The following is a 27716-nucleotide window of genomic DNA, read 5'->3' on the forward strand; positions in this document are numbered from 1 at the left end:
AGTCGGGTTTGGGTTAATTTTCTGTATGTGTTACATGTTTAAATGTGGGCACATGCGGCTTGTATACAGGTGCGGCTTGTGTATGTACAAAATCGGTTTTCCTCTTAAAATGTGGCGGGTGCGGCTTATAATCAGGTGCGCTCTATAGTCCGGAATTTACGTTAGTAGTATTTATTGCGTTTTTGAAACCAGTGATTTTACTTTGATTTTCATCCTTTACGACATGTGGATCCTGGAGTATCTCGTCACAGTCTTGTTCCACGAACAGACAGAGGAGATCATTTCTTCCTCATGCCATGAGGCTCTTTAAATCCACCCGGGGGAGTCGAAGCCCACATTAAACCCCACCCCTACATTTGCATATTACCCTATTTTGTTGCAGTGTGTATTTTCCGTAGCACTATTTAAATACTCTAGATCAGGGGTGTCAAACTCATTTGAACTCGGGGGCCACACGATAGAACAGACATTCTGTCGGGGGCCGGACTAGTAGATTAAAGAGAAAGAAAAGAGATAAAGAAATAAGAGAAAGAGGGTGGGAAAAGGAGAGAGGGAGGGAAAAAGAAAGAAAAAGAGAGAGAGGGAGAGAGCGTGAGAAACAAAAGATAAAAAGTCGTGAGAGAGGGGGAAAAGAAAGGGAGAGGAAGAAAGAAATCCAAAGAGAAATAGAAGACGGAGAGAAAGGAGAAAAGAAAGCGCAAAGGGTATGAAGAGAGAAAGAGAGAAAAGGAAAAAAGGAAGTTAGAGCAAAATAGGTTAAAAGACACAGAGAAAAAGAGACAAAGAGCAACAAAGGAAGAGAAAAAGAGAGACACAGAGAGTGAAAGAGACAGAGACAGAGTGGGAGAAAAGGGGTGGAAAAGAAAGAAAGAGAGAGAGAGAGAAAGAAATACAAGTACAGTGTCTTTGTTCGAGGCACCTGGCTTTGGCAACATCAAGTTGACATATTTCAACCTGCCGCTTGTTTTTCTCTTGCGCTTCTCTGAGTGTTGTCTCGCGGGCCGGATTTAATCCCTTAGCGGGCCTGATCTGGCCCGCGGGCCGCCTGTTTGACAACCGTGCTCAATATCAACATTGGATATTTTTGTATTCTATATCTTTCATTTTATTATTTTATTTTTCAACAAAAGGATACAGCTGGAAGTGTGAATTTCCCTATCTATCTATCTAAAACAATGTACAGTAACCCCTCGCTGTATCAAGGTTTCAATACTTTGCAGATTTTGAATTGAATTGTCTTTAATGTGTCCTGCAGCAGACAGCACACAGCAAGCGCTATCACGGGGTGTTCTGCCTTGTGGTAAAAAAATATAGAGGGGTATTGGAAAACGAAAGTGAAGAAACAACGGCAGAAACCGAGACTTAAGCAATAAAGAAGTACGGTGTTAGGCTCTGTGAAAATTCCTCAAAATTATTGTTGCGTTGGACAATTATGGTCTGTGAGTATGAAAAGATTGTGATGACTGGATATACTGTTTTTGTTTTGTTTAATGTAGGGTTTTGTACGCATTTAGTTACTTTTGTGTGACTCGGTATTAGCCTGTGTTAGCTTAGCACGAAATGTTTCTGTATAGATAGCAAGCTAACGGCACTTTTGTTCCAGTTTTTTGGTGACCTTATAAGGGTAATAGTTGAGGCCATTGCCTGAATGATAGGCTGGTGTATGCTGTCAGTTAAACAGCAGGACAGGCATAGTGTTAACGCGGCCACCAAAACAAACTCCGAAGCAACTCAACATCTGGTAGCTTTAGCAGATTGTTACAATGAAAATAAATTCATCATTTAATTTGCACTATGAGGAAAGTCAAAAGAGCGCAAAGAAATGCTGATCACCCCTGGGTGCTCCATGGATTGTTATCGGTTCTGGGAAGAGACTGAGGCGGTGTCAAGAGAGAAAGCAATAGCGAGGCTGCAGGTCCGGCCTACTGTGGCTATCTCTGCTGAGCCTTTATCTCACCAACACCAGATCCATGAAACCGATGACCTGGAGCTACAACACGTGGAAAATTACTACATTTGTGACTCTTATATTATAATAATCATGGAGACCTGGCTCAACCTATGAGTCTAGTGTGCAGTTGCCTGGCCACTCCCTACTGCGCTTTCTTACACTAAAAGACAACAAATAAATAAATGTTACTACTTGCAGCACAGCGGTGCAGTGGTTAGCACGTGTGCGGCACAGTTCTGAGGTCATGAGTTCGAACCTCCTGTGTGGAGTTTGCATGTTCTCCCCATGCTTGCGTGGGTTTCCTCCCATGTTCCAAAAACATGCATGTCCGGTTAATCGGCCGGTCCAAATTGTCCCAAAGTGTGACTGAACGAGTGAGTTGTCTGTCCCAGTGTGCCCTGCAACTGGCTGGCAACCAGTTCAAGGTGTCCCCTGCCCACTGCCCGAAGATAGCTGGGATGGGCTCCAGCACCCCCGGGACCCTACTGAGGATAAGCGGTGCAGCTAATGAGATGAGAATTTACGTGTTGTGGTTTTATCTATGGAAGATTAGAAATGCCAAAACTAAAAAGAAATAAATGGATCAATAAATATAAGAGATGTAAATAAAATATTGATTGCAAAATGAAATGCTAATGAATGGAAATAAAAGCAACAATGTATAACTACATTTAAGATAAAAAAACAACCAAAAGAAACAAGAGTAGCTCAGGAGGTACCGCGCTTGTCTTGGGATCAAGAGGTGACAGGTTCGATTCTCGGCTCCTCCGTGTTCTACTGTATGTCGAAGTGTCCTTGGGCAAGACACTGAATCCCTGATGCCTTTGATAAGCAGGTAATTTCCTTGCATGGCAGACGCTACTATCGGTGTGTGAGTGTGTGTGTAAAAGAGAAAGTGTGAAGCACATTGTAAAGGGCTTTGGGAGGTCTTCATTGACTTGAAAAGCGCTATAGAAATGCAGACCATTTACGTTATAAATGTGGAAATAAATACAAAAAAAAGACGTAATCGTAATCAAATAAAAAGCAGAATGGACGTGACAGTTATTATTCACTAATTGATATTTCATTGAAACTCATCTCATTAGCTGTACCGCTTATCCTTATTAGGGTCGCGGGGGTGCTGGAGCCCATCCCAGCTGTCTCCGGGCAGTGGGCAGGGGACACCCTGAACTGGTTGCCAGCCAATCGCAGGGCACACGTGGACAGACAACTCAGTCACACCTAGGGACAACTTGGACCGGCCAATTCACCTGAAATGCATGTCTTTGGAATGTGGGAGGAAACCGGACTGCACGGAGGAAACCCACGCAAGCACGGGGAGAACATACAAACTCCGCACAGTAAGGCCGTTAGCTGGATTTGAACCCACGCAGGAGGTCCCCACGACCTCAGAACTGTGCCGCACACGCGCTAACCACTGCGCCGCCGTGCTGCCTTCATTGAAACTATTTTTGTATTTTATTTCACTTTTATATGTGATTGTTTCATTTCTATCCATTTGCATTTAAATTTTCAAGTATTTATTTACTTTTCATTTGAATGAAATGTATTTGTGATTTATTTTTGTATTATCATTTATTTGTAGATGCTTATTCATCATTTTGGTATTGTGTGTACTCCTCGTGTATCTACATTTTTAAGACATGATGTTTCCTCCTGACTTTGAGTTCCAGCTTCAGCAGCTCATCATAGAGCGCCTCTGAGGTGTCCAAGTCGATGTCCATCTGCCCGAAAAATACAAGGCGCTTAATATTTTCAACACCGGAATCCAAGTCCTGTTTATTTTTTTGGCCCTTAGTCTCAAAGGGCTGCACAGACAATTGCAAAGTAAAGATTATTATGACACTATCCCCTGATCTAAAACCTACACGAGGGCAAGGAAAAACTCAAAATATGTCAAGTCAAGTCATGTTTTTTTGTATGGCACCTCATCACAAGGAGTCTCAATTGGCTGCACAGACTATTGCAAACTGCGGACTATTACTAAACCATACCCTGATCTAAAACCTACATGAGGACAAGGAAAAACTCAAAAACATGTCATGTTTATTTGCTACGCCTTTAATGACAGGAAGTCTCAAAGGGCTGCACAGAGCACAGACTATTGCAAACTACAGACTATTATGACACCATCCCCTGATCTGCAACCTACATGAGGGCAAGGAAAAACTAAAAAATATGTCAAGTCAAGTCCTGTTTATTTGTGACATGAAATGATGAAATGAAATGATCTGCATTTATATAGTGCTTTTCGAGTCAAGACTTCCCAAAGCGCTTTACAGTGTGCTTCACATTTCCCAATAGCGGCCGTGCAGCCATGTAAGGCGCTAACCGGCATATTGGGGGTATTAGGGGTTCAGTGTCTTACCCAAGGACACTTCAACATGTAACACGGAGGAGCCGGGATTCGAACTGCGATCTCTTGATCCCAAGACGAGTGCTCTACCTCCTGAGCCACTGCCGTTCTTAATCACAAGAAGTCTCAAAGAGCTGCACAGACTATTGGAAACTACAAACTATTATGACACCATCCCCTGATCTAAAACCAACATGAGGGCAAGGAAAAACTCAAAAACATGTCAATTCATGTCATGTTTATTTGTGTAGCCCTTACTCACAAAGAATCTCAAAGGGCTGCACAGACCACAGACTATTGCAAGCAACAGACTATTATGACACCAACCCCTGATCTAAAACATACACGAGGGCAAGGAAAAACTCAGAAACATGTCAAGTCATGTTTATTTGTGATGGCCTTAATCACAAGAAGTCTCAAAGGGCTGCACAGACCACAGACCATTGCAAACTACAGACTATAATGACACCATCCCCTGATCTGCAACCTACATGAGGGCAAGGAAAAACTAAAAAACATGTCAAGTCCTGTTTATTTGTGACGCCCTTAATCACAAGAAGTCTCAAAGAGCTGCACAAACTAATGCAAACTACAGACTATTATGACACCATCTCATGATCTAAAACAAACATGTGGGCAAGGAAAAACTCAAAAACATGTCAAATCAAGTCATGTTTTTGGGGACCCCTTAATCACAAGAAGTCTCAAAGGGCTGCACAGACCACAGACTATTGCAAACTAAAGACCATTATGACACCATCCCCTGATCTAAAACCCACATGAGGGCAAGGAAAAACTCAGAAACATGTCAAATCAAGTCATGTTTTTGGGGACCCCTTAATCACAAGAAGTCTCAAAGGGCTGCACAGACTATTGCAAACCACAGACTATTATAACACCATCCCTTGATCTAAAACCGACATGAGGGCAAGGAAAAACTCAAAGACCTCAACATGAGGAAAATGAAGAAACCTTGAGAAGGGACCTCACATGATTTAAACCCCCTTCCAAGATGACCAGGCTGCAACGGATGTTGCAATAACAAATAATACACAGATATTCTCTCTAATATTCCTCGAATCTTGTTGCATCCCATGTCGCACTACGTTGTTATCAATGACAATAAAGATAATTCAATTCAATTCATCCAAACGGTAGGATTCACCGACCATACCTTCCGCGGTTGCGTGTAGCTACGGCCAAAGCTCGATTTCAAACTGTGATATTTGGTTCGTGGGTCCAAAATTTCAGGTTTTTGATGAAAAAGCCAAATCTACAAAAGAAGAAGAAGAAGCACATCCAGGATTTTCCTGCTTTTTCAACGTGAAGTCTCACGTCTGCTTACTAAAGCTTCAGCTCCGTTGTAGGGTGTCAGGGTGAAATTATTGGCCAACACTCGGATCTGAAAACAAGAGGGATAGAATTGTTTTCATTGCCATTGATTATAACAATCATCAGGATAAACATGTGTAACGGGTGTAATAATAACTTTTGTTTTATTGAAATTCCTGCAGAAATATGTGCATAGTTTTTGGTAAATGTCCTTCAATGATGAGTCCAACAGTGCCATCTGCTGGTATGGGGTGGGGTTTGGTTTTGGCTTCTGACATGTGACCGGGAGGCGGGATTTGTTGGCAGTCTTACCAGAGAGAACTGCAATGGTAAGACACATCTTTTGGTGCTCCATAAAAGAAGTTCATTTTAAACATTATAACCCCAGCTGACAAATCTCTCAACATGCACAGTAATGTGATTGATATTGTCAAGCTGTTTAGGTTTATTTTCGTTTTGTTTCTGTTTTACTAAAATATGAATTCCCCTTGTAGAGATCAAAGCCAGCAGAAAAGCTAATGTTGTGACTCATCCATTTGCAGGTAACTTGTACCCGTTTTATACTCATTATTGTTTTTATTTCTATTTTCTCAAATACATTAAAAAAGGATGATGTTGGTTAAAATTCAGACGAAAGAAAAATATGTTGAATCCATTGTAAACGTTAAAAATCCACTATACGATCTCTTGTTAAAAGTATCTTGTTAAAATGTAAAGATGTAAAAATGTATTGTGATATTCTAAAATGTATTTTATGTAAAGTGAAAAGAAAGCTCTTTGATATGCTTTGTTGGCAGTCTTACCAGAGAGATCAAAGCCAGCAGAAAAGCTAATGTTGTGACTCATCCATTTGCAGAAAATGTAATAATAAAAACCTCATCATCCAGTCCAGCGTGAATGTGGATCTTTGGTGGGACAGGTACACCGCGGTGACACATGTAATAAACATGGGTATTATTTGACCACTAGATGTCGCTGTATTGTGTTGTGCAGGGGTCTCCATCGTCGTGCACCCTAAAGACAATTGAGGTGCCCGCGGACCGGTTCTGAAAACAGCTCATTGTGATTTTCTAGTGAAATTATTTTTTTATCAGTTGACTGAGTCTTTTTAACCATATATCTTAATAACTAACATGGTAATAACATAGTAATAACATAGTAATAACATGATGAATTGTTATTGTAAATAAATTACAGTGCATGGATAAAAAAAAAATCTATTCAAGTATCGATAATTATTTTTAAGCAATTAATTAAGAGAATAATGAGAATCTAATCACGTATTTAACAAATTTATTCATCAAGATAAGCAAAGAATGTGCAGGTTTTTTTAGCTAGCTAAGTGGGTACTGTTTTAGCTCTGTGGCTAGCTATTTAGCAAGCTATCTAGCTTCTTTTTTACATTTTGTGCATGCTATCTAGCTAACATTTAGCTAGTTATGAAGCTAAATTTTGGCCTCCTTTCTAGCTAGCTATCTAGTTTCTTAGCTTTGTATCTGGCTATTTAGTTGGGCTTTTACTCTTTTCGCTAGCTATCTACTCCCTTTTAGTTTTTTTACCAGTTTACTATTGTAACTATCTCTCAAGCTACTTTTTAGCTATTTAGCAGGCTATCTAGCTTCGTCTTTACATTTTATGCATGCCATCTAGCTAACATTTAGCTAGTTATGAAGCTAAATTTTGGCCTCCTTTCTAACTAGCTATCTAGTGTCTTAGCTTTGTTTCTGGCTATTTAGTTGGGTTTTTACTCTTTTCGCTAGCTATCTACTCCCTTTTAGTTTTTTTTACCAGTTTACTATTGTAACTATCTCTTAAGCTACTTTTTAGCTATTTAGCAAGCCATCTAGCTAAGTTGCTATTTTAGAAATTCCTATCAAACTGGGCGCCGTAACAAATAAGTAGTAACAAATTGAAGGTGTCTGCTTTAAAAAGGTTAGAGACCCCTGGTGTAGTGCAACCAAAAACGAGTGCTACAAAGCACAACAAAGAATACAAACAACAGAGACTCAAATTGACTTTTCTTTTTTTGCATAGCCTTTTGAAAGGTGTTGGGTACCCGTAGCAGTGATATGGTGGAGAATTATGTCAGCGCCCTCTAGTTGAAGCTTGTGTTATGTAGAATAAACAGTGATGGGGGTTGTTTTTTCAGTAACTGGGTAATCTAACTCATTACTTTTTCCGCCGTTATCATTACTGACGGTCAAAAGCGTTGAATCACTTTGGCTGTAGAACGCTAATGGCGCCAAAGGCGGTTTCATGGCAACATTTAGTCAGATAGCGATTACGAATACAGTACGGTTGCTCCCCTACTCACGTCCATTCGACTTACGAAAAACGGTAGATAAGAAGATTTTTTTCGGGAATGTCGAAAAATATCCGGACATTGCTGTAAGTTAGATTTTGTATTGTGCACCTTTTTCCAAGTACAGGACAGTACTGTAGTACTCTATTCCGACTCTACTGCCATGTTGCGCTGTGAGAGGTCACCCAGCATTCACCCCGAAGAAGAAATCCGCTTCCTCTTCCTAGTTCGTGTGAAAACATATTACGTATACTACGTGCTAAGAACTTTGACATTTCTATTGTTTAATATCTTGTTCATCCATTTAGTATGGTTAGTGTTAAGAAGAGGCGAGCCGTTTCATTTAAAATACAAGTGGAATAAGAAAGCTTGATGCGGTTGAAAAAATGGTCGGAACGTTTTTTTTTGGCCACTTCTTACCAAGGAGGAGGAAGTTGCCTAACTCTTGAAGCTCATCTCCCAAAAGTAAGTTAAAATTCACTTTATTTATCTTTATAGAGCATATTATTTCATGAAATGTTCATTTTCCAGTACAAAACAATAGAGGTTACTTATACAAGCCTTAAACATACTTCTATAAACCTTACTGAAGCAACTTACGAACAAATCCAACTTACGAACGATTCTCCGGATCGTTTGTAAGTAGGGCAGCGTCTGTATTTACTAATGCGGCAAAAGAAAAGACGAACGATGGCTCCGTTTTGACAGCCTCCGATTCATGTCGTTCACAAACGAAAAGTCTCTAGGAGCCAACTCTTGGAAATGAAAGTAGGGAGCCGGATCCCACCAATCGATAACTGCTTCCCTCCCTTTCGCTTATGGTTGGTCGTTATGCATTTTCTGAGGAGTCTTTGTTGTTCAATTTGTTGAACATACACCGATTAAAATTGTTTGCATCTTTTTTTGTAGATTTATAAATATTTTAATTAAGTTTGCAGTGTTTTTCAGTGTTTCTTCTTCTTCTTTTATCTCTATTTTCCTTTTCTTATTTTATTGTTTCCTTTTCTTATTTCCATTTTTGTCTCTTTTTCTCATTTTTTTTCATTTTTAAAGTCATTCAGTGCATAATGTTATATAATAGTTGGAAATCTAGGGATTAAAGCAACGAAAACAACCCGAAGAGCCGTTTGGGACCTGAAAGTGAGGAGAGCCCCCCCCAAAAAAGTTTGCCCCCCTTGTGTAAGGTGTAGTCAGGGGATCTGTTGCAAACCTCTTACCAGCAGGGTTGGGTAGGGTTACTTTAACTTGATTACTTTCAATGACTTTTGGATGACTCCAATACCAAATATGCTAATAAAAGACAAAAGAAACTAAATATGAATAAAATTATTCAGATTAAGATTCAGATTCAGATTTACTTTATTGTCATTCGTGTACACGTGTATACAGAACGAAATGTCGATACATCTGACCCGCACAGTTTCTTTGAACGTCAGCCGGGATAGATAAGATTAACCATGTCTTCGTCAGAATTTTAGCGCAGCAGTTCGTCATCTCGCGGTTCGATGTTAGTTCCAGTTGTAGATGGTCCAGTTTATTGTCCAGAGAGCGAACGTTGGAGAGGAAAATGGATGGGAGAGGCGTTTCGCAGGGTTTAGCCTTTAGCCTAGCTGTTAGCCCGGCCCGACAACCTCGCTTCCTCGTCCGACGGTCACGCCGCTGTCCTGCCACTCTGCTTCGCTGCTTTGTAGGCCGCTGGGTCTTGTTGACATAGCAGTCCGTGGCTAATAAACACTCCCGAGTGGTCGTAGCACCGAGCGCTAGATGTCTGGATGATCGCATATCCAGCAAAAAAAACTGCGATCGTATCTTAATCTGCAGTTCGAGCCGACTTTGTGCGCCGTCAAAACTGAGTCGAAGACTGGGTCTTATGGCCGACATGTAAAAAACTGTTGCGAGTCGATGCAGCCGCAGCCGAACAGGGGCGCCGCCATCTTGTATGATATGTGTGGCATGTCAACGCGCCAAAGTGCACCGTCACATCAAGGCCCCATTGGTACCATTCGCCATCCCCGAACAGCTGAGGTGGAAGTCAGCGGAACTGCTTCAGGCCAACGGGTCGTCCTGTCCACCATTGTCAGGAGGTAAGTGAAGCCGTGTGAAGGGGGCAGTGGGCCCACCAGGTCAATGTTAACGTAGTCAAACTTCCGTTCGGGGATGGCGAATGGTACCAATGGGGCCTTGATGTGACGGTGCACTTTGGCGTGTTGACATGCCATGAAATGATGACTCACAACACGTGGTAAGCTTTCTCTCCTGGCTTTGATCTCTTTGATCTCCGGCAAAACGAACATAAAATGCCACAGAAACCAAATGAAAATAAATCCAAACAGCTTGCCAACATCATTTTTGCCATTCCATGTATTCTGTTACTCCCCAAGCCTCCACAAAATTGAGTCATTTTATTCATATTTAGTTTCTTTTGTCTTTTATTAGCATATTTGGTATTGGAGTAATCCAAAAGTAATTGAAAGTAATCAAGTTAAAGTAACCCTACCCAACCCTGCTTACCAGCCACAGGAGAGGCATAAGCAAGGTCCAGAGGAATGCTGGGAAGGAAGGCAGAATGCCATAAGTCAGATTGGTCATCACAAATCCGGGACAAATGGTAGATGAGTACAAGCCCTGGAAAGCAGAATAGGAGAGTATTTTTGTGTCATTATCGTAAACATGGCTGTGTGCAGCCGACAACACTTATTCATCTCAATATTTCTGATTCTTCCGCTTGCTTCTAGATCTGTTCAGGCAACCGACCTGCTGGTTGTAGCGCCGATTGATCGCAAGGCTGAGCAGGTCGGACGCGTACTTGGACGAGCTGTAAGGTTCCCGACCTTCACGATGCTGCACGTCTTCCAAGCTAAAAGCCGAGCGGCGGGCGTTGCTGGAGGATGTCCAGATGAGCTGTGAAGTCCGGCCGTCTTGGCAAAGGAGAGGCTCCAGTTCCCTGATCTGAAAATACATTTGTCGTATTTGTTTGTGTAGGATGCATGTTTTCTTACTGCAGTAATGGAGGCGTGAATTATAATCTCCGTGTGTTCTCAGCCCTTTTTGTATAGTTTTCAGCCGTAAGCTGTTCTTCAAGGCCATGAGTTGTTTTTTGTTCAGTCCGACTCACATTCCAGTGGGTGCACCCTGACCTGTGCATGCCATAACTCAAGTTGTTTTTCACCAAGAAGCTTAATAATTAGAAGGGAGGGATTGGAGATTTCTTCAGAGTGAGGAGATTTGTAACAGCTCGGTCTCCGCCGCTCTCATTATAATGATTAATAAAATAACCAATTCTCAATGACCGATTCTCTATGTCTTCTTTTATTTCAGAGTGTTTTATCAAAAATGATGGGGACTTAAACCTAACACTCAGTGAGGCAGGCCTCCAAATTTCCACAGTTTAGTGGGGCAGATTCTTCCATCTGAAGATATAGTTGAGTGCCATCTGTGTAGCAATGGAAACTGATATAATACTTGCAAATAATATCACCTAATGGAAGCATGTAAATAATAAAAAAGGGGGGCCTAGTACAGAGCCCTGCGGAACGCCACTGTAGTTTGCAAGAGTCTGTGATCTGTGCAGTGTCAGACGAGACGGAAGGAAAACTGAGATCACTTGCACTCGTTTCTTGGTTTTTATTGGAAGGAAGGAATGACAAGGCGTGATTCTTCGATCCGTTGTTTGACGGATTGACGAAGCTTGACGGGCGGGCGAAGGCTTGGCGGGAATGGTCGTGTTGTTGGTCGGACTGGAGAAGAAGGGCGTTGTCGTGTTCGGAAATGTGATCAGGAATCAGACGGGGAGGGCAGGTCGTAGGCAAATTCGGAAACAGAGTCGGAGGTACGGGCTTTCTGAGAAGATGGCAACAGGTAGCATAGTACTATCAGACAGCTTGTTTCCGGAAGCTGAGGATTTAAATTGACAGTGTGCGCCAATCAGCTGTCCTGGCTGTTGGCGCCAAATCCTGAGCACAGGTGTTCCAGATCCGGGTGATTGTGACATGCAGCCCTTCTTGTGAAAGAGGACTGCACAAATAAGCATGACTTGACTTGACTAAAAAAATAAGTCAAAGTTTGAGCGTGCATTAAAAACGACGTCCCAGGGGAGTAGATCACTGTACTTGCGCAATGACCAATCAGTCGGGAATATCGCTGACCACAATCGAAAAACGAGCACATCTCTCGACCCACAAGACTATTCTTAGTAACAACACACGAATCACTTACGTTTTATAATAAATACGGTAATTCTCGATGCCTCGTACACAGAGGCAAGAGCCTCTTCATTTCTTTCGCCCGCATTGAAACGTGAGTTAAGCATTGCGCCATTACTAATATCTAAACTAGAGTCATAACGTTTCACTTCAGACTTATTCATATTTTTAATGGTATATTGGTGTCACGTGATGTTAGACGGACCCAAATGCAGGACATTACGTGACAGAACAAAATCAGGCATGAAAAGTGGGAGACCGGAGTATTTATAGTAAAAGGCAGCTAATTAGGTGATTGGGAGTACCTAGACAAGGGATTGGAGAGAGACTGGAAAATGTGGTAATACTGCCATCTTTTGGGGAAGACGAGGGACTGCAGGCGGTGAACCATGACAAAAAGTACCCGTTTGATGGCAACTTGTTCTGCATATGACGCCTCTTTCAAGCTCACAGTTACCGATCACGCTGAAATCGACCCAATACCGTATTTTCCGCACTATAAGGCGTATCGTGTTATAAGGCGCACCTTCAATGAATGATATATTTTAAAACTTTTTCCATACATAAGGCGCACCCCATTATAAGGCGCTATAAGTGCATGCTGGTTTAAGATCAGGTAATTGTGCAACTTTGTAACCCTTTGCAGTCCTTCGAGACATTTTTGTGATTAAGGGCATCATAAATAAATGTGACTTAACTTGACTTGGCTACAGTAGAGGATGTAGTTACGTTATGCAACCGTTAGAGGGTGCCGCACTAAAGGGAATGTCAACAAAACAGTCAGATAGGTCAGTCAAACTTTGTTAATAGATAACAAACAAGCTTTCCACAACTCCATTCACTCCCAAAATGAAAAAACAGCCGTTTTATTATTTTCTCTGAGGTAAAGAATTTTCGTGACACATCTTTAACATCTTTGAACAACAGCAAGGCATAACATTTTACTTTTCCTCCATTTTGTCAACACGCAAAAAAACGTCTGATACTGTTATGGTAAATGAAACGTTAGTGCAATCGCAATATAGTGACACTCGTAATGTGCAAAAACAACAAGTGCAAAACAATAACAGTAAAGCAATAACATAATAACTGTAAAATGTAAAACGTTGTAGTGGGTTTTACATAATTCACCCATGGAACCATTGTTCAGTTAGCGAGTTCTTAGGGGGACTCCTAATTCTGCCGGCTCGAGCCACTCTCGTGTTCGATTCATTAATGTTGAACTCTCTCGCTGCTGCTCTATTCCCGTGTTCTACTGCGTGACTGATCGCCTTGAGTTTAAACTCTGCGTTAATAGGAGCCATTTCAGGGTCTTTATACAAACGCACAAATAAAAAAGAATCGTTGTTTAATATTTCCCAGTATGCACAGCGCACTTCTTCTACGCGAAAAATGGAGTGGGTGGCTGCTTCTCTTAGTTGCGAGACCTTGCAATTCAATATTGATCCATATATAAGGCGCACCGGACTATAAGGCGCACAGTCTTTAAAAAAAAATCAGATTTTATGTGCGCCTTATAGTGCGGAAAATACGGTACACTGTACCAGAGACAAATATTAGAAAACGGAGTAAACAGGAACCACGACGAGGGAAACAATTCTTTTGTGTATTTGATGATGCCTCAGACTTTGAAGGACATTAAATAAACACTGTAAATGTTATTTTTGTTAAGACTAGTCCGGAGACAGGACCCACTTGCGTGCGTTTCTCTTAGTTTTATTGGGAAGAAGGGAAAGGATTGTACACACGATCCGGAGATTGCTGGTTGCGGCGAGCAGATTGCTTAGACGCGGAAGTAGAATTCGTGGCGACCGATGGCGGTGTCGAGAGCGGAAAAAACAGGTCAGTAGCCGGGACAGGGGAGCAAAAATCGTGGTCGAGATCAGAAAATGGGTCGGAGCTGGGAAACAGATGGGAGCCAGAACAGGAGAGAGTCAGGGTCAAAAAGCTTGCCTAGCGTAAGCTGAGGTTGGCAGACAGACTGACGCAACTCACGCTACTAATATATTATTACCAGGTTGTAACAAGTAGGGTTAAAGTAGATTCAGTCATCTGCTTGGATTTTAAAATGAAAACGATTGTAGATCCTCTATTACAGGGGTGTCAAACTAATTTCAACTCGGGGGCCACACGATAGAACAAACATTCTCTCGGGGGCCGGACTAGTAGATTAGAGAGAAAGAAGAAAAAGAGAGAAAGAAATAAGACAAAGACAGGGGGACAAAAGTAGAGAGGGTTGGACAAAGAAAGAGAAAGGGAGAAAGAGAGTGAGAGAGTGAGAGAAATAGCATGAGAAACAAGAGATAAAGAGAAGTAGTGAGAGAGGGGGAAAGAAAGAGAAATAATAAAATCCAAAGAGAAATCGAAAGACAGAAAGAGAGAAGAGAAAAGAGCAAGAGAGAAAGAGAGAAGGCGAGAAAGAGATGAAGTGAAGGTAAGAGAGAGAGTATAAGAGAGAAAAGCACAAAAGAGAGAGCAAAAGAAGGTAAAAAGACAGACAGGGAGAGAGAGAGGAAGAGAGAAAGAAAAAGGGATGAAAAGAGATCGGAAAAAAGGGAAGGAGAGAGAGAAATACAAGTATAGTGTTTGTGAGAGGCACCTAGCTTTGGCGACATCGAGTGGACCTACAGCTCATTTTTCTCTTGTGCTTCTCTGAACGTTGTCTCGCTGGCCGGATTCAATCCCCTATCGGGCCTGATCTGGCCCGCGGGCCGCCTGTTTGACACCCCCTGCTCTATTACAATAGGTCCTGTGACCTCCGCAACACAAAAGCTATTCATTTTTAATGAGCACTGTGTCTCAAATGACAGTGCAGCTTCCATTCCCCTCAAGTCACCTCTAGAATTCCTCTCTGCACAGAAACCGAATGGATGGAAGTCTCGCAGTGGAGGACTGACTCACGAGTAGAAAGTGGCCGAAGAGGTTGGTTGCAAATACTTCCTGCAAGCCATCGTCGGTAACCCCATCCTTTTGTGTCAAAATTCCTTGGCCGGTGGCAAACATGGTAATGACCTGGCTGAAAAATACAGGACAGATACAGCAAAGAGAATATAGGGTGATATATTAACCAGATTTCGCTAGACCAGCGGTCGGCAACCTTTGACACCGAAAGAGCCATTTGAACCCGGTTTCCACGGAAACGAAAACACTGGGAGCCGCACATCTAAAATGAAAAAAAAAAAAACTTCTACTACTTTACCGCAGCATGTTTCTTATGAAATCCACGTGCTACAGAGAAAATGACATTTTATTCATTTAATGAACACATTTTGAATTCTTGAAAAATAATAACAATGAATGTCTCTTTCAAATAAATTAAAAAGATGAATTTAAATTGAGAAAATGCAGGTTCGATAATCTTTTAAGTCTTCTTACGTGATTTAATAAAGTACACCAAAGCCTGCCATGAGGGGGAGCTCTTTATTTCGTCATCCCAAAGAAACTCAGAGAACTCCAGACATAACAATGCTTTTATAGCTTCAGTTTGAGTACAACCCAAAAGGCGGCCCTAGTCCTCAGTAACAACAAGGAAGATGCTGTCGTACCCTTATTAGGACATGTTGTTCGCCTCAGTTTGCTCATAGAGTCCTTGAAGGTCCCAAGGACTTTCCTGAAATGATGTCAACATTTTGTCACACTGTAAGCAAGTCTTTCTACATTTCTTTCTAAATGTATGCAACTCTATTCTACAAATGCAAGTCTATTTTCCACAACACATGTAGCAAACGAAAGCAGAAAAATGCCATGAGGCGTCATCCTTATATCCATTTATCTCATCTAAAATGAAGATAACACTGTATATATTGCTTTTTCTTACCTTTACACTTTGTATAAACAACTATAGTGTGGTTATGTCTTATGAAGTGCTACGGAGAAAATGAAATTTTACCGATGTAATGAACACATTTTGAATTCTTGAAAAAATAATAATGTCTGAATGTCTCTTTCGAATAAATTAAAAAGCTGAATTTAAATTGTGCATGCAGCAAACAAAAGGGAAAAATCCTTCAGCCGTCATCCTTATATCGAAGTGAGACAGTGTACCTCTCTGTAAATCTCTGGCTAAAACTGTCAGTTTGCGCTCAAACGCCAACACCTCCTCCAGCATGTGCAGCGCTAAAATAATATAAAAACTAACACAAATAAAACACACTTCAATTAAATACAAAAAAAATTTTTTTAGTAATTTATTTTCCCAAGCCAATCAGAGCCGCATTATAAGGATGAAAGAGCCGCATGAGGCTCCGGAGCCGCGGGTTGCCGACTGCTGCGCAGGACAAAGTACAGTAGACCCCCTTGGATACGGTGTGACCATCTAACAATGTTCTCACGTTATAATGTAGAATGCAATGTCTTCCGGTCCCCGGTAAAGCTATTTTACCTGCCGCAGAATATCAACAGCAAATTAATTTGCGTTCCCAAAAACATCCAAAATTCAATATTTTATTGGTCGACAACATATAAGATGTTGTTCTGATATTGGTTACCGGCACGGCATCACGGAGAAGCTGATATGCTATTGGCTGAACTCCCTCCCACAATGCCATTCTGTCTCTTCATTCACTTTAGAATCGCGTGTGCTTCGTGAAGACTTTGCAAGTCGGCGATAGAGTCTCGTATTTACCGTATTTTCCGCACTATAAGGCGCACCTAAAAGCCTTTATTTTTTTCAAAAGCTGACCATGCGCCTTATAATACAGTGCGCCTTATTTATGGATCAAAATAAATCGCAAAGTTTTCCAACTAACTTGCAGCCGCCGACTCGATTTTCCCACGAACGCCAAGTAGTACGCGCCTACGCGGTGTATGCTGGGATTTATTTACCGGCGTTTCATTGGCTAACCAATGTGTCAATCATCATTTGAATCAGTCACTATTGGCTAAAGTTATTCGGAGGTAAAGAGGGCGGATCCTTTTTATCATTTACAGGCTGGCATTGGCTTAAAGGGCAAAACAAAGCTTGCAATTGGCCGAAAAAGATGTGTCAATCATCAGTTGAATCGATTACTATTGGCTAAAGTTATTCAGAGGTCAAGGGGCGGATCCTTTTTATCATTTACAGGCTGGCATTGGCTTAAACGGCAAAACAAAGCCTGCAATTGGCCGAAAAAGATGAATGTGTATAGCACGTGACTGACGGCATAGAGAAAGCATTTTTTTCTATTCTGTATTTGTAAATATTTTATTCTCCTGGATTTACTACCCTCACGGATATAAGAGGACATTGGCTGCACATTATTATAAACACAACGACTTCGGTGATCTACTCCGGGTTTTATATTGTCCCTGTATCTTGTTTCAGACTGAACTCGATGTTTCTGTGATAAGCGGTGCAGATAATGGATGGAATGGAGTGTCTATTTTGAAATTCAACTCAATTCCAAGTGTTTATTGTCATATGCACAGTAAAGTTGCGAGCGAAAAAGAAAATAGAAACTAAGGAATGGTTGGCATTTCTTGAATCCCAAGACTTTAACCTTCCGCATGATGGAACGATGCATTTGAGTGACATCGTACGGACACCGCATCCGCACGTGTTCTCGACACGTATTTGCGTCTTTGCAAGCTTTGGGAATGTTAAGGGGGTAATAAGTTGGACTGAACTATCTGACTGTTTTGTCCACGTTCCCATTGTAGCGCCTTATAATCCGGTGCGCCTTATGTATGTCAAAAATAGGACCAAAAACAATTTTTTCGGGGTGCGCCCTCTAACCCGGTGCGCCTTATAGTGCGGAAAATACGGTATTAACTACGGGTCCCAAAACTTGCAGGAAAATCATGATTACCATGGAAACAAAGTTTGCGATGATCACGAAATAGGAAGAACTCTTTATTTCATATCCCTGAGGTCCACTGTCATAAAATAGTGTTAAATGTACCTTGAAAAGAGGCCTTTGAAAAAAGCCTTGACATCAAACTGCGGGTTTGGCATGATGCCTGCGTTTAGATAGACATAATCCAGCTGGTTAAACCTGCAGAAGACAATCAAAGTTCAATATTTTAGCCATCTGTATTCGGAAGCCGTATCCCCCCGAGTGGGAGGTGACTAGAATCCAGACCACACTCACATTTACCATACATTTTTCCTTTTTGCTCTTCCCAACCTGACACCCAACTTTAAGCCCACTTCACTTTAACCCACGTGGATTTTGAGGACACCTCCTTCCATTCCAGTACTCTCTCTTTCACTCTCCCACTCACCAACAAAGCTACACTTTCCCTAACCCTCCCTGTACTTACACCTGACACTCTGCCTCCCATATCGCCAAAACATACCTCACCATTCTCTCTCAAATTAGATAGATAGATAGATACTTTATTCATCCCCGCAGGGAAATTCACATTCACATTCAAATTAGTTTCATTCAATGCAAATACATCTAACCTTCTTCTCAGAAACAAACTTACAATCTCACCTTTCTTACTCTCAATAATACTACAAACCATGCACATTCAGGACAGAAAGTCTTGTGTTTGAGGGCACCCCTCTTCCACCCTCCTTCTGGTTGATTGATTGTAAGGAGGGGATTCCCAGCCCTCCACTTGTAAGCATATTACTCACACCGTATACCCCAATCGGCCCCCCTCCTACAAATATTTTATAAATATTTGATTAGTGTATTGGTCTTAGTCGTAACCAGAGGAGTGTTAAATTCTGTATTACAGTTCTGCTAAGACTATAGATGTGATAGGGAAGGAATGGATCCAATCGCCTCGGTCTTTCTCTGACTCCCAAACATACCCCCCTACGGGGGAACTACAAGACTTTTTCTCTTTCTGCATTTTTTTAACTACATGTTTATCCCAGAGTTGCACATTTTATCCCGTTGAAAACAGTTTTCACTACGTTGTTATCAATTATCCATTTTAACATTGGCTGACATTGATCATTTACCCTGTGGAATCAATACATTCCAGACTGTAGGTGCTACTTTCTTTCACTATTCTAAACACTGTGGCTAACAATACCACATGGGTTATTCTTTTTTCGCGAGCCTAATGGTCACGAGCAATGTTCCCTCTAATTTTTCACGGGTCTGAGCGTTCACACAAAGTCGGTGAGCAACACTTGAAACAACAGTGAGCAACCATAATCCCAAGTGTGGCAAGATAATTAATGATCAAACATGTCCAAAACTTGAGATCACGTTACATTTAGCTGAGTTTCTGGCCATTGCAAAATTATTTTTCACTTTTGAATGAATTGACTCATGTACGATTGCAAAGGTTGTACGGCCTACAAATGTCGTTTGTTCTTACAATTCTTTCACAAGATATCCATTTCTTTTTATTTCCTGACATATTTTGTCGCATAATATTAACATTTTTGGGGGCTTATTGAGTCGGTTGCACGATACAGAATTGTACTTCATCACATTTTTTTAGTGGAAGTACAATGTTGCCAACAAGATTCACTTGATATCATTGGAAATTATTTGAATGCAACACAAACTTTTTCTTCCTTTTTCCGTGTTTTTTTTCCAATTTTTCTTTAATTCCTTTTAAAAACATCTCATTGTGTTTGTTTTTTCCGAGCTGTTACCTTTTTCTTTTTGTTCTCTATATACTTTTTTTCTACATTTCTTTCTTTTTTTTCTGGCTTTTTTCAAAATTTTTCCTTCTTTTTTCTTTTCTTTTTGTTTCTTTATTTCTCAGCTTTGCACTCCTTTTTTATTTTGGTATTTTTTTCTTTTTTGTTCTACTCCCCCATTCCTTTAAGTCATTTTGTGCATCATTTTACATAATATTTGGTCATGTTGGGATTAAAGAAACAAAAACAACCTGAAGAGCCGTTTCGGACGCGAAAGAGCCGGTTCCTTTTAGTGAGCCGAGCCGAAGAAGCCGGTTCTCGACAAACTCTACTGACTTTACTTTTCAACTTCGTTCGACATTGACTTCAAAATACTGCATTTAGGACACAACGTCGGGGGAGCCCGTGTATTTTTTCCTTCATGCACTGTAACTTTGACTTAAGTCGCTTCTTAATCAGTAATTTCGAGCCCTCATTTTTGTGCTCTGGCTAGATTTTCTTGTGCGCAGAGAATGTGCGAGCAGTGCGCACGCGCGCAGCTTAGAGGGAACACTGGTCACGAGGTTGGCGGCGATTCTCTATACATGCCGAAAGTTGTTACTAACCAAGGAGGGCCACACGTTAGTTATCGGGTTGACAGTTATCGGACAGATCACAGCCTAATATGATGTGCCAGTTTTCGGCTCGATTGGAAAAATATACTTGATGATTACTCACCTGCTGTCACACTAAAATATTCAACCAGCCGACACCACTTGTTAGAAAGATTCCAAGCAGTTATGTGTAATGATGTGTTTTATGTAGTAATAGCTTACTTGGTCTTTTCTCTATCACGTTGTCATGTGCGTAAGGAGTTGGAATAAGAGCTTGTTCTGTCCACTCCACGCATCGACCCGGTATTGCAGTACCTCCGGGAACGGTGCATTCGCAATGATCGCAGCAAGGCTTTAGGGCTAGGACCTTAGCTTGGCCTTTTGGCTGAGAGTAAGTGTCCCGGCTCCTAGGCTTTGTAGCGTATTATGAACTGACCGATAACGGATAATGGATAATGAATAACGAAGATAGATCAATAACCCTTAAAAACCCTCGTAAGGAGATGGAATATGAGCTTGCTCTGTCCACTCCACGCATCGGCCCGGTATTGCAGTACCTCCGGGAACGGTGCATTCGCAATGATCGCAGCATGGCTTTAGGACTAGGACCTTAGCTTGGCCTTTTGGCTGAGAGTAAAGGCTGCGTCCCATTCTTCGCACTTTCACTCGCTATGTGCCCTAGTCACTCGGTTTGCGCGTTCACGTGAAAATGGGGTGTGTCCCGATACTCTCAAGACCGAGGCAGAAGTGCCCTCAAACCAAGTCGTAACCACTTCAAGACCGAGGGGGCTCTCGACCTCACTTGGCAGCGAAGTGACTACCCAGAAGGCTTTGCGAATTCTCAATATCAACAAAGATGCCCGAAAAGGAACCACACAAATGTAAGTAGTTTTCCACAACCACGCATGTATTTGCAATAAAATGTATTGAGATATCTTAGTTAGACGTAAATGCAATAGAAAATCGTATTTTCGCGTTAAAACACGAACATTGCAAAATCGCTACTTTACGAAGTGCACTAATCTACCAAGGGAGCTGGCAAAAAAAAAACCTTCACGCTACAAACTGTAAAGTAGGATAACTGTGCAGAAAATCACGGTTCAGCCCATCCCTGTTTTTATCTTAAACGAGTCGTGCTTTTCATGTACATGGCCAGTCGCTAAAGGAGCATAGTCAGAATACCGTTCTGGACATAAGCGCTTGTTTACTGCACACAATTTCGGGTGTCGTGTTTTATTTACAATATGATTCTTTCATGTGAGATCAGAATGCATTAGTTTTCATCATGCATTACGAGTAATGTCTCCGAATTTCACGTGGAAATACAGTTGAAACAAACTACTATCACATAGTTCACTGTCTTCTCTGTAAACACATATTAAGTGAACGAATTACCTTCTCAAAATGTTGTCCAAATGTGGAGACAATTCTAAAGCATATGTGATGCTGGCCAATAGAAGGCTCATACAGCCATAAGAATAACATGTCAATTTCATGTCTCACATCAACTAGTTGAGCATCGTATACACAGTTGTTTTTGTACAATACATCAGCATTAAGTAATTCTTGTTTTTTCCACCCAACCTAAAGGCCATTGTAGAACGTCCCGTGGAAGAGCTGGTCACCATCACAGCTACCACGCCATCCACACCACCGGGCACGTCGTTGGCACCTTCTAATCCGGCGCCAAACCCCAAATCACCCAGAAAAAAAAGGAAGCACGATACACTCCTTGACTTTTTGAAAGTGGAGTCTGCCGGAGTGAGGAAAAGTCTCGAAGAAACTGTGGCCAAAACTGAGCGGTTCCCGTCCTTTTTGGGAAGCTCGTGGACAAATTTCCAGAACAGTGACATCTCTGCAATGTTTCCCTTTGTTTTATAAAAGGAAAATATTTTTTTTTATTAAGAACTCAATGAAGTTCCAGTTTGTGTTTTCCAGCTTCATGGAAGTATTGGTATATTTTTGTTAAAATTTGTGACACATTATTTATTTACTATTATGTATTTTGGCCCAATGTGAGTTTGTTTTTCTGAAAGTAAACTATTATTTAAGCTGGAGTGATTTGTAGTTGTTTTCTGTCCAACAGTCACATAGTTCACACGCAGTATCTCACATCATTATGAAATAAACCACCAAGGTGTTACTCAAAATGAAGATGTTTATTGAATAGTAATGCAGAAAAGCACATAATGCAAATGTGGGTCTGACTTAAAGAGCCTAAAATATGGCTTTTGGGCAATTTATTCCATATTAACTGTGGACAATTCTTTGTACGGTGGACCTGGGAACCCTGAAGACCCGTGACACCACACGGTAGGACAGAGCGTGGGCCAGCCAGTACACGTAGATCAGGACCTCCAGCCATGGCCCTGTTCCCTCTTTTGCAGCTCCTGCAGGGCCCACATAACCTTCTTGCTCAACCTTAAGTCCTGAATGAGTTCTGACTCCACATTCAACCATAAGCACAGGATGGGAACATTCCTGTCCAACCTGTCCATGCTTATGGGACAGCCACTCTGGAACACAATAGAAAACAAACATTTTAGACATAAATGTGGGCATAGAAAAGAAAAAGACCGCTTTAACTGTGATGTAAGCATCATGAAAAAATGTTGAAATTTTTTTGGTTTGAACAAATTTATTGACACTAATAACAAAAAAAAACAATCATGACAATCACAACAGCAATCAAGCACATTCACAATATTATATTCCAATATGATGTTATTAACAGCAAACACAATGTGAGGGTTTGAACAACCCTTCTCGAAAATCCTATTTGCAATCAAGCATATTCACAATTTCATTATATGATATCTTTGTTAGTGTCAATAGATCTGTCCAAGCCAAAGTCGATTGTCTTTTTTGGTCTGAACAAATCCCTTGACACCAACAACAGAAAACAATCATGACCAAACAACAGCAATCAAGCACCTTTTTTATATCCAATGACAACTCTTTTGAATTAAATTCCTTATGAACTAAGGTTTTTGGGTCGTACAGGGAAGTTTGGTGACGATATTATGTCAGCTTAAGGGTCAGGTGGACTGTTCTTGTGTTTGTTTACTTTTCGTCATGTCACACATTCAAGACCCCTACTATGTGTCATAAAATGGCATTAAGATACTAATAAGTAGATTGCCATTTATGTCTACACAAACATAGGGTATTATGTGAACGTGCATTGTATGTTTACTCTTACTGTATTTGACCGAACGGGTCATTTTTTTACTGAGTGTACGTACCTTGTAAAGGTGAATCAGCACTACATAGCGCCGAAGCTGTCTTCAGTATAGCACATTTCTCCTCCGTTGATTGGAGACACGGAAAAGATGATGAGCTTTCAGGCAATCGGTAATAACACAGCTGTAGCGGGCATTTTTAACGTTGCACGAAATCTCCAACTGACACACTACTGAACACGCCTCAGGTTGAGACTCGAGTTGTTTACATGTGACGTAGGCCTATACGTCACTAAGGTCTACAGCCAATTAATATTACCGCCATCTCCTGGACAGGGGTGGAACCTTGCAAGTCTTGTCCAAACCTTTTCCACTTTGCACTCGACTCGATGAGGGCACTCCTCTATCGAGGGACCTCACTGGAGGGTTCTCGGGGCCGAGTGAGAGAAATGGGATTGGGCCTAAGTGTCCCGGCTCCTAGGCTTTGTAGCGTATTATGAACTGACCGATAACGGATAATGGATAATGAATAACGAAGATAGATCAATAACCCTTAAAAACCCCAAAACCCCGTAAGGGTTGGGAGAGCTTAAGATCAGTTGCATGGCTCTACACTCAGTTTACACACGAACTAGGAAGAGCCTGTAGAGTCTACAGGCTCTTCCTAGTTCGTGTGTAAATATACTGTATCTCAAGCGCGCTAAGAACTTTGATGTTATTATTGTTTAATACCTCGTGCATCCATTCAATAAGGTTGATGTAAAGTGTTAGCAGAGGCGAGCCGTTTCTTTAGAAATGAAAGTGGAATAAGAAAGATGCGGTTGAGAAAATAGTCGGATCGCTTTTTCCGGCCACTTTCTACCACGGAGGAGGAATTCGCCGAACTCTTGAAGCCCATCTGCCAAAAGTAAGTTAAACTCAAATGTATTTATCTTTATAGAGCGTATTATTTGATGAAATGTTTATTTTTTAGTACAAAACAATACAGGTTACGTATATAAACCTTAAACATATTTATATAAACCTTAAACATACAAAATACAGCACTGAAGCAACTTACCAACAAATTCAACTTATGAACTATCATCTGGAATGTATCTCCTTCGTAATTAGGGCAAGGTCTGTACTTGAGTATTGTTTTTCACCAAATACTATTTTTACTTTTTCTTAATTATTTGGATTACTACTTTTACTTCTACTTGAGTCATATTAATCTTAAGTAACAGTACTTTTACTTGAGTAAATTTTTGGGCTACTCTACTCACCTCTGACAGTAACCATTCCACAACCAGGGTTGGGTAGGGTTACTTTAACTTGATTACTTTCAATGACTTTTGGATTACTCCAATACCAAATATGCTAATAAAAGACAAAAGAAACTAAATATCAATAAAATTACTCAATTTTGTGCTGGCTTGGGGAGTAATCGAATACATGGAACGGCAAAAATGATGTTGCCAAGCTGTTTGGATTTGTTTTCATTTTGTTTCTGTCGCATTTAATGTTCGTTTTGCCGGAGATCAAAGCCAGGAGAGAAAGCTTACCACGTGTTGTGAGTCATCATTTTATTTATATTTAGTTTCTTTTGTCTTTTATTAGCATATTTGGTATTGGAGTCATCCAAAAGTCATTGAAAGTAATCCAGTTAAAGTAACCCTACCCAACCCTGTCCACAACAACAACTTCTGATAAGTACCATTTCCTAAACTGCTCGATTATGTCGACAAGCAATTATAATGCACTAAAAACCCTACCTGAGCTTAAGCTCCCGTGCAGCACTGAGCACCGAGCTAACGCTGCTGGTGTCCATCTGTAGCAGTGTGACCCGGGCCCCAGGATGGGTCGCCAGCAGGGAGGACCTAGCAGCCCGAGCCCGATGCATGTTCCTACAGGCCATGCACAATTGGAGTCGTTGGGCCTCCCGGGAACTGAGGAGACGCTCGCATAGCGCTAATCCGATGCCACTGTGTGCAAAATAAACAGTGATGTGAAGTCCATCCATCCATTTTCTGCACCGCTTATCCTCAGTAGGGTCACGGGAGTTTTAGAGCCTATCTCAACCGTCTTGAGGCAGTGGACAGGGGACACCCTGCCAGTTACAGGAGACGGACAACTCACTCGCTCATTCACACCTAGGGACAATTTAGACGGGCCAATTAACCTGATATTTGTGACGCCCTTGATAACAAGAAGTCTCAAAGGGCTGCACAGACCACAGATTATTGCAAACTACAAACTATTATGACAACATCCCCTGATCTAAAACCTATCCTTCTATCTATCTACCCTGGTCATATCCCTCAAGATGGATGACCGACAGCAAGACAAACACAAACAAAAACAAAGACATTTAAAAAAAAAAAAAAAAGTAGCAAAAAACACACAATTTTTTTTGGACCATGGCCTACCCAAATGCCCAAACACCCAAACAAGTTAAGCACCTCGGCACCCAAGTTGGTTATGCTTTCGTCCCTCCAGATGAAACGGGACACAAGAAAGCGGCCATGTCACTCGGGTCAGGGTGACACACACACTCTTCTGTTCAACAGCAGGGCCCGACAGCTTTCACTGGTTTACCCCTGCCGCATCATACAGGTCCCCTGCTCATCCCTTAGAACAGGGGTGCCAAACTCATTTTAAGTCGGGGGCCAAACGATAGAACAAACATTCTGTCGGGGGCCGGACTAGTAGATTAAAGAGAAAGAAAAAGAGAGAGATAGAAATAAGGGAAAGAGGAAGCGAAAAGGAGAGAGAGAGGGACAAAGAAAGAAAAAGAGAGAGAGGGAGAGAGCGTGAGAAACAAAAGAGAAGTTGTAAGAGAGGGGGAAAGAAAGGGAGAGGGAGAAAGAAATCCAAAGAGAAATAGAAAGACCGAAGGAGAGAAAAGAGAAAAGAAAGTGTGAAGGGTAGGAAGAGAGAAAGAGAAAAGAGAGAAAAGGAAAAAAGGAAGTTAGAGCAAAAGAGGTAAAAGACACAGAGAGAGAAAGAGACAAAATGCAACAAAAGAAGCGAAAAAGAGAGACACAGAGAGTGAAAGTGACAGAGACAGAGAGTGGGAGAAAAGGGGTGGAAAAGAGAGAGAGAGAGATAGAAAGAGAGAGAAATAAATACAAGTACAGTGTCTTTGTGAGTGGCACCTGGCTTTGGCAACATCAAGTTGACATATTTCAACCTGCAGCTTGTTTTTCTCTTGCGCTTCTCTCAGTGTTGTCTTGCGGGCCGGATTCAATCCCTTAGCGGGCCTGATTTGGCCCGCGGGCCGCCTGTTTGACACAGTGCCTTAGAACGTGTACAAACATCCCACTATCCTTTCACAACACCTCTCCACTCATTCCTATCACCAACAAGAGCTCTAGCTTCCACTATATGTAGACTTCTTTCCTGCAGAGCACTCATAACACCATCCATCTACGTCAATCCCGGCCTTCCTCTTGGTCTCCTTCCATTGACTTCTGCTCTGTAGATCCTCTTCAACATTCGCTCCTCATCCATCCTCATGTTCATGTGTCCATACCAACCGAGTACTCTCATATCCACACCTTTGCTCAGTTCCACTACTACTCCAGTTCTGTCTCCCACAATTTAATTTCTCAATCCATCCAATCTTGTCACTCCTAACATACTCCTCAAACACTTCATCTAAAACCTTATATGAGGGAATGAAGAAACATTGAGAAGGGAGTGAAAAGTATATAACTTACTTTTATCACAATTGTGGTATTTATTTTTTATTGCATAGTTAAACTTAAAATCAAATGTAACGGTAACTTATCAGGAAGCTAGCATATAGGTCGCTAGAATGTATTTGACCCATTTAGGCCACCGTCGTTTTACGATGCGGAAGAAAAATAAAAGTAGTACGGTAATTAAAATTAGGGCAGCAGTATTGTTCTTTTCACAAATTACATAACTTTAATTTTTTTTTTTTACTAATTACAACGTTTAAAAAAGTATAAAATTAACTTATCTCAACAGAACTCCAAACTCTTACCTGTTGGCTCCAGTCACCAAAACAACCGTATCCATATTTTAACTCCACTTAGTAACTGTTGAATCATAAAAAGAGATCGAAATAGAAATATTTTAAAATAAAATATAGATTAAAATAGAAGTTATTGAAACAAAACCTTTCGGAACAGAAAGTTCTGTACATTTGAAGTTGTTCCGTCTCACGCTTGACCTGCTTCTTCCATTTTCTGATAGGCTGAGACTGAGCGCCTCAGCCAATAGTGTCTCGAGAACCTGATCTGGCCAGAAGGAAGAC

At 41.2% G+C, this 27716-nt stretch overlaps 1 protein-coding gene, 2 long non-coding RNA genes and 2 pseudogenes across 4 annotated transcripts; 3 read left to right on the top strand and 2 right to left on the bottom strand.

The window, feature by feature from the left end:
* Nucleotides 1–3535: 3535 nt before the first annotated feature.
* LOC148355872 (3-keto-steroid reductase/17-beta-hydroxysteroid dehydrogenase 7-like) lies at nt 3536–27690 on the bottom strand. Of its 2 annotated transcripts, none has more exons than XM_088349507.1 (10): nt 27604–27690; nt 27444–27498; nt 25207–25416; nt 18026–18118; nt 15048–15162; nt 10699–10893; nt 10456–10569; nt 5656–5712; nt 5485–5583; nt 3536–3678 (listed from the first exon to the last, which is right to left on the bottom strand). In XM_088349507.1, exons 2-10 carry the CDS (start codon nt 27476–27478, stop codon nt 3583–3585), a joined length of 1014 nt encoding a protein of 337 aa, XP_088205633.1. In that variant the 5' UTR covers nt 27479–27498; nt 27604–27690; the 3' UTR covers nt 3536–3582. The 2 variants fall into 2 exon arrangements, with proteins under 2 accessions (XP_088205633.1, XP_088205634.1); XM_088349508.1 differs by having other exon boundaries at nt 27580–27664.
* On the top strand, nt 20484–20607 carry LOC148355873 (U2 spliceosomal RNA; annotated as a pseudogene).
* LOC148355874 (U2 spliceosomal RNA) lies at nt 20636–20849 on the top strand (annotated as a pseudogene).
* Nucleotides 20915–22327, top strand: LOC148355875 (uncharacterized). The gene is made up of 2 exons (XR_015852294.1): nt 20915–21151; nt 21861–22327. It is a non-coding gene; the product is annotated as an uncharacterized LOC148355875 (long non-coding RNA).
* Nucleotides 22411–23953, bottom strand: LOC148355876 (uncharacterized). Its single transcript, XR_015852293.1, has 2 exons — nt 23516–23953; nt 22411–22786 (listed from the first exon to the last, which is right to left on the bottom strand). It is a non-coding gene; the product is annotated as an uncharacterized LOC148355876 (long non-coding RNA).
* Nucleotides 27691–27716: the final 26 nt, after the last annotated feature.

Source organism: Urocampus carinirostris, chromosome 12 (genome assembly GCF_059441175.1).
Source record: "Urocampus carinirostris isolate Australia breed hairy pipefish chromosome 12, RoL_Ucar_1.0, whole genome shotgun sequence".
Lineage (NCBI taxonomy): Eukaryota > Metazoa > Chordata > Actinopteri > Syngnathiformes > Syngnathidae > Urocampus > Urocampus carinirostris.